We start from the raw sequence: 7531 nt of genomic DNA on the forward strand, positions 1-7531 counted from the left end.
TTTAATCCACATACCTGCCTCTCTTTTTCATTAAACACACAGGTATACATCAAGGAATTGCCCAAGTGCACTGACGTGGTGCCTATTCACCATATATATATATATATATATATATATATATATATATATATATATATATATATATATATATATATATATATATATATATATATATATATATATATATATATATATAAAAAATAAGTGTACAAAAAATACAATATACCTACATATATACATACACTCCAACTTAAGCACTGTCATTTACGTCTTCACGCCCCAGCGACAAGGGCCTGCCACGCACCTGTTTCTTACGTCACTGATGCCTTATCGTGTTGTTTTCCTGTTGAGGTCTTCGCTACGTCTCTCTCTCTCTCTCTCCTTCAGTATTTCATAATTGACTCCCGATTATTCCCGAAACAGTTGGGAAACATCTGGGGCGCGCCGGTGGATGCGAGCAGGCAGGCGCATGACGACACTGTAGCAGTGGGAGATGATGATGATGACGATGATGGTGGTATAAAGCCGGCGAGGCGTGGGCAGCCGGCCAGAACTGCCAGCATGACTCGCATCGCTTGCGTCTTCATTGTGGCCGTTGCTGGCCTATCTGCAGCGTCAGGTGAGTTAGGGCCCGCAGGGTGGCGGCCCCGTACGGTTCCTTCCACCTCAGCCACCCTGCTCTGCCCGCAGAGGTGCTGTCGAGGTGGAGGAAGGGGCGGTAAACTTAAACACGAGCCACACGGCACTATGTTCAAGCACACTCATATCAACGCTACATAAACACGTACTGGCTACAAAGTATCAAGTCTTTGCCATCTTACCTTCCCATCCGAGAGACAACATTCCCTTTCTAACGGGAATGATCGAGATGTGTATTATGAATGCAAAGTCATAAACCGAGTCATTTTCTTGTTCACTGATAATGCCGCATTAGCTATGTTAACCTTTCTAAGGTGCACCCATTCCTAGGTGCATTAATTAACGATATCCGTTCCCACAGCCTGCAAGCCGCCCTTCCAGCTGGTGGGCGGCGGCTGCTTCTACTTCAGTGGCAATCTCAAAAAGAACTGGTGAGTGACACCTCTCTTGACTTCTCTTCCTGTTCTGTTATTTGGATCTTGGCAACAGCGGTCGCGTGCTGGGGTGGGCACAACGGGAAGCCCTCGCCCCATGGCCCGGGCAAGGTTGACTCCTAGCTCAGGTACTGATGTGCTTATCCTGCAGGTTCGGCGCACAAGAGTACTGCAAGTCCCTGGAACAAGGGGGTCTCTGGCAATAGTGGACGACTGCAACCTGATGCGCCCGCTGTGGAACCACATATATATATATATATATATATATATATATATATATATATATATATATATATATATATATATATATATATATATATATATATATATATATATATATATATATATATATATATATATATATATATATATATATATATATATATATATATATATATATATATATATATATATATATATATATATATATATATTCATTCAACGAGCCCAACAATGATGGCCAGAGCATTGTTTGGAATTCTTGGGGAATACATTTCTAACGATGGTCAATGTTCCAGAGTAGAATCCTTCATCTGCCAAGCCCCAAGGTCGAAAAACTCGTGGTCACGCTAAGACACAATCCAGATTCTAAGGAAAGGGAATTTTCTACACTAACACTGAACTTAGTCAGGAATGAATCAAAGACTTAACCTTGAAGTTGTTGTTATAGCACCTTATTAAACGTTTGAAACCACTTGAATGTTAATACCAAAACCTCTCTGTCCTTCACCCAGGCACCACCGGCAAGCACCGCCACCGCCATCATCATCACCAAAACCACGACGATCATCACCATTATTCTCTTCCACACGCCAATACCTATCAACGTCTCCGTCATCATCACCATCGACCTCCTCACCACCGCTGCCATCATCACCTTCACCTTCCTCCTAACTCCCAAAGTCACTTCAGTCACTTTCACGATCTCCTCACCACCACCATCATCACTATCAGCATACCACTACCATTACCACTATTACCTTGCTCTCTTTCACTCCGTCAGGTCTATATATATATATATATATATATATATATATATATATATATATATATATATATATATATATATATATATATATATATATATATATATATATATATATATATATATATATATATATATATATATATATATATATATATATATATATATATATATATATATATATATATATATATATATATATATATATATATATATATATATATATATATATATATATATATATATATATATATATATATATATATATATATATATATATATATATATATATATATATATATATATATAGATATATATAAGTCATTGATTTATCTAAAAAACACCCCAAAATTACCCCTCAGATGGCAAAAGCGAGCACTGGCTCGGCGCTTCGGACCGGCGCCATGAGGGTTCGTGGACTTGGATGGACGGGTCTACCGTCACCATGGGCATGCCCTTCTGGGCATTCGACCAGCCCGACAATTTTCGTGGCCAAGAGCATTGTTTGGAGTTCAGTCACACGAAGAGTGGTTACTTCAACGATCAACAATGTTCCCGTGAAGTATCCTTCGTCTGCCAAGCCCCAATGTCGATAATCTCGTGGCCACGCCAAGACACAATCCACATTCTTGAGAGCCTGAAGCGGAATTCTCTACACTAACACTCAACTTAGTCAGGAATGAATAAAAAACTTAACCTTGAAGTTGTTGTTATAGCACCTTATTAACCCTGGATTGGTATTTGTAGGTCCACCTTGACCGGTGCGCTTTCTACGCTTTGAGTTTCGCGCTATATTTCTCTCGGCAGTCCATGTACAGTGGTTCTGGTCCTTCTTGTCGCACGCCAGAGTGCTTATGACTATGAGTCAGGACGCACGTACTCGATCTGCGCTCCCACTGCTATACAGGGTATAATATGATCTCAGGTGGACCTAGTGATACCATCCATGTTATATATTTTCATATGCTCCAGGTACCACATTTTTTGTTCTGTACTGGGTTCTGTGGTCCTGTGTAGTGAAGATCAAGTCTCCAACCTTATCATTTTCTAGGCTTTATTCAATACATGCCTCTATTGTATCTTTTTTAAATATTTTCGAAAAGCAACCGTGATGTAGAAGTAGTTTTATTTCTTTATTAACTACACTTGTACTTATTAGCTAATATAGTTATAATTACTCTGATGTCAGTCAAAATTACCTATTTTGTCATATCTGTATATGCAAAGCTCATTAAAATTACTGATTGTATTTTTTTTTCTATTATTTTTCTCAGCCGGTCCATATGGACCGGTCATACCTTTCACGTATCAAAATTACAGTGATACGAATCTAGGGTTAAACTTTTGAAACCACTTGATTGTTAACACCAAAACCTCCTGTCCTTCACCCAGGCCTCCTGTGAACTGTGCATACTCAGAAGCGAATTTAAACAAACAAAGACTTTTTGATAAGCAAAGTTATTCTCACGCATCCCCTAACAACATGGCCTCGCTCATTTCGCTCACCCCCCCCCCCCCCCCCACACACACACCTCATGAATCTATGATCTCCTCTAGCCCCCCTACAAAAAATCTGTCAAAACTGTGGGCCTCCATATGCACAGCGAGACAGTTTTGTTTTTTGAAAATAGCAAGATGCTATTTCCCGTAAATTTACTCATGAAACATTGCATGAAGGCTATTTGTTGTCCCTTCACTTCACATATTACAAAACTGAGCGCTGTACTGGATTCTTGAATGTTTTTCCTATGAAAGAGTAAAATAATATGCCCTCCCGTGCTTGAAGAAATTGAAGGGACAGCCATTTATTTACAAGCGACCAACTGCGTACACCAAACCGTGTTCATAGCGATCCACCATTTTGTTTGTCAACAAAACGGACTGCCAGAAACAGGAGAGCAGCCAAAAATGCGACACCGGCGTTGGAAATGTTCCGCTGCCAGACGTACGTTACGACCATCGTAAGTAAATCGCTTGAAATGCCGACCATTGCCGACGTTGAGATGGAAATCCGACAGTCGTAGCTTATTGCCGACGGGTAAAATGTAGGGGAGGGCTCCGATTGTTTTGAAATTTCCAAAACTGTCGATGTGTGCCCCGACATCGGGGCGCCGGGGGTCAAGACCGTGACTGTGTGACCCCGGCCTAGCAGCAGCCACCGGTCAGCCTGTTGACCTTTCTACCGCCCCTTTTCCATTCTCCGCCCCTTCCCATTCCTTCAGGGAACTACGAAGAACATCGAACGCAATGAATTCAATTATATAAACAGACAGTGAGAGTGCAGTATGTTGGTGATGCCGCTGAGGGTAGGGAAGGCTGTGTGACGCCGACGCTCGCCATCTACCCCGTTCCTGCTGACGCGCCCAGGTCCCGATGTACACCCTGCTTCTGTTCAGGTGCCAGTTCAGTGTTGGTGCTTCGTCACTCCGGTTGAATATGATGCACGCCCCCTCATCACGACTATGCACATGTTCCCACGACAGCAGAGCAACCCGGCAGCAGCCGCCCCTTAGGGCTCACCGACCCCTTAATAATTCCTCGTTGCTAAGCCGGAACCATGAGTGACCTACCCAGACACTGCCCACCTGCACTCCACCAATCATCACCTGACTCAGCGTCGACCTACGGATTAACACCTTGAAGAGGATATCCTTCGGACTCCCCTTCTCGATACCACCACTCACTGCACTCCATGCCAAACGATCACCCCCCAAGCACCTTCGCCCTTAAGTTCCCACAAATACTACAACCCTCCCACACCCACAGCCCCCTTCTTGTAATTGTATCACGCCCTAATTCATTTTGAACATGTAGCTATGATATGTACATTTTCAGCTTAATGGCTGCCATAATTAGATAAACCGTATATTATTATTATTTTTTTATACAACAAAAGAGTCGGCTGAAGGGCAACAAAAAGAGTGTAGAAAAAAAATCCGCTACTTGCCGCTCCCACAACAGAAGATAGAAAATAGTGGCCAAATGAGAGGTCAACTTCGGGTGGAGAGGTGTCTTGATACTCTTCTTGAAAGAGGCCAAGTCATAAGCAGGAGGAAATACATACGAGGGAAGGCTGTTCCAGAGTTTACCAGTGTAAGGGAAGAAAGAGTGAAGATACTGGCTAACTCTCGCATTAGGGGTTTGGACAGTATAGGGATGGGCTAGAGTGGACAGTCGAGTGCAGCGGGGCCGCGGGAGGGGGGCGGGGGGGCATGCAATCAGCAAGCTCAGAAGAGCAGTCAGCGTGAAAACATCGATAGAAGATAGAGGCAACGTGGCGATGGAATTTAAGAGGTAGAAGACTATCAGTAAGAGGAGGAAAACTGATGAGACGAAGAGCCTTAGACTCCACTCTCTCCAGGAGAGCTGTGTGAGTGGAGCCCCCCCACACGTGAGACGCATACTCCATACGAGGGCGGACAAGGCCTCTATAAATGGAAAGCATCTGTTCGAGGGAGAAGAGCTGGCGGAGAGCAAAGCTCCTTGAGCAGACAAAATTACCCCTAGGGTCTTAAAAGAAATCAAACATCAAATTTGTAAACCGCTCTCCATCATATTCAATAAATCTTTAACAGCTGGAAAAGTTCCGTCGGATTGGAAACTTGCAAATGTCACACCAATTTTCAAAAAGGGGGACAAGTCTCATCCAGGAAACTATCGACCAATTAGCCTGACATCGATTGTTTGTAAGTTAATGGAGACTATCATTCGCGACAATATGGTGAAATTCTTCGAAGAAAATAATATGATAAATAATTCGCAGCATGGCTTCCGTAGTAAACGTTCGTGTTTAACTAACTTACTTGATTTTTTTCATTATATTTTTGAGGTGTTCGATGAAAGCAGATCAGTAGATATCATATATCTGGATTTTCAAAAGGCATTTGATAAGGTCCCCCACCAACGATTGCTCAGCAAACTATTGGCGCATGGTATCTCGGGTAACATTCACAATAGGCTTGTGGACTGGCTCTCTGAGATGAAACATAGAGTAGTTCTAAACGGTGTTACATCTAACTGGCTCGACGTCAGAAGCGGCGTACCTCAAGGATCAGTGCTTGGCCCCATGCTCTTCTTAATTTATGTTAATGATATCGATGATGGGCTCACTTGCAAAGTATAAAAATTTGCTGATGACACAAAAATTGCTAGTAAAGTAACTGCGACACTCGACGAAGAAGGTTTACAATCAGATCTAGATCGACTTGCACGTTGGGTCAGTCAATGGCAAATTAAATTTAACGTTGACAAATGTAAAGTGTTGCACATTGGAAAAAAATAACAATCGCGTTCGGTACGTAATGAATGGCCAACAACTTTCTGCAGTAAGTAAAGAACAGGATCTTGGAATCAATATATCAAGCGATTTAAAGCCCGGTCTGCATTGTTTAGAGGTAGTTCAAACTGCAAACAAATTGGTTGGCTTCATCGGACGAGTCTTTAATAATAAATCGGAAAAAGAAATATTAAAACTGTATAATTCGTTGGCTCGACCCCGTCTAGAGTACTGTGTACAGTTTTGGTCTCCCTATTACAGAAAAGACATAGAAAAGTTGGAACGGGTTCAACGAAGAGTAACAAAGATGATTCCTAGTTTGATAAATTTAGCATATGAACAAAGGCTTAAAGAAGTAAATTTATTTAGCCTATTAAAACGAAGAATGCGAGGCGATCTAATAGAAGTGTTTAAAATGTTCAAAGGATTCAGTGATATTAATGCGGAAGATTACTTTACAATTGATCGATCAAATAGAACAAGAAGAAATCACAATTTGAAGATAAGTGGTAAAAGATTCTCGTCGCACGAAGCTAAACACTTCTTCTTCAATCAAGTTGTTAATGTTTGGAACTCTCTACCCTGTGATGTCGTTGATAGTACAACAGTTACGGCCTTCAAGAATAGATTAGACAAGTATTTTGAATCCAACCAGCAACTAAGATATTACTCATTGTCGTAATAACGTTAAGTTCTTTCGAATACTGGTGTCCTTGTCCGCGTTTATCGCCCGGTTAGTGGTAGTAGTAATGGTAGTTCTTTCCTCTTTCCTACATAAATTCCATGCAGTTTTTCCATGCTGCATGGTGGGGAGGAGCCTTCGCCTTTGCTGTCCTTCATCTTTCACCTTTGATTAGATAGTTAGTGTAGCTTGTCACAAACAGCCTCGTTAGGACCAGCAGGTCTGCTGTTGTTTGTTCTTTCTTTGTGTTTTTTTGTATGTTTATTTGTTTGTTTGTTTGTTCGTTCGTTAACAGTCTCCTATGCACAATATTGCGGATATCTCAACTAGTTTTTCAGGGAAGCTTTGTGTCCATCCAGAATAGAACCCATTATATATTTTTATGTCAAAGGTCAAGGTCGCACCAAATGTCAGATTCATATATTTTTGGCCATAATTTCGGTTCTCGTCATCGTAGAGACCACAGATTTTTTTTCTTTTTACAACAAAGGAGACAGCTCACGGGCACAAGAAAA

At 41.4% G+C, this 7531-nt stretch overlaps 1 protein-coding gene across 1 annotated transcript; it reads left to right on the forward strand.

The window, feature by feature from the left end:
* Nucleotides 1–423: 423 nt before the first annotated feature.
* LOC126992959 (perlucin-like) lies at nucleotides 424–3307 on the forward strand (the record flags this gene model as incomplete). The annotated part of the gene is made up of 2 exons (XM_050851784.1): nucleotides 424–619; nucleotides 2421–3307. Coding segments are annotated over 2 exons (495 nt in total), but the record flags the coding sequence as incomplete, so codon positions are not given.
* Between the last annotated feature and the right edge of the window lie 4224 nt (nucleotides 3308–7531).

Source organism: Eriocheir sinensis, unplaced genomic scaffold (genome assembly GCF_024679095.1).
Source record: "Eriocheir sinensis breed Jianghai 21 unplaced genomic scaffold, ASM2467909v1 Scaffold53, whole genome shotgun sequence".
Lineage (NCBI taxonomy): Eukaryota > Metazoa > Arthropoda > Malacostraca > Decapoda > Varunidae > Eriocheir > Eriocheir sinensis.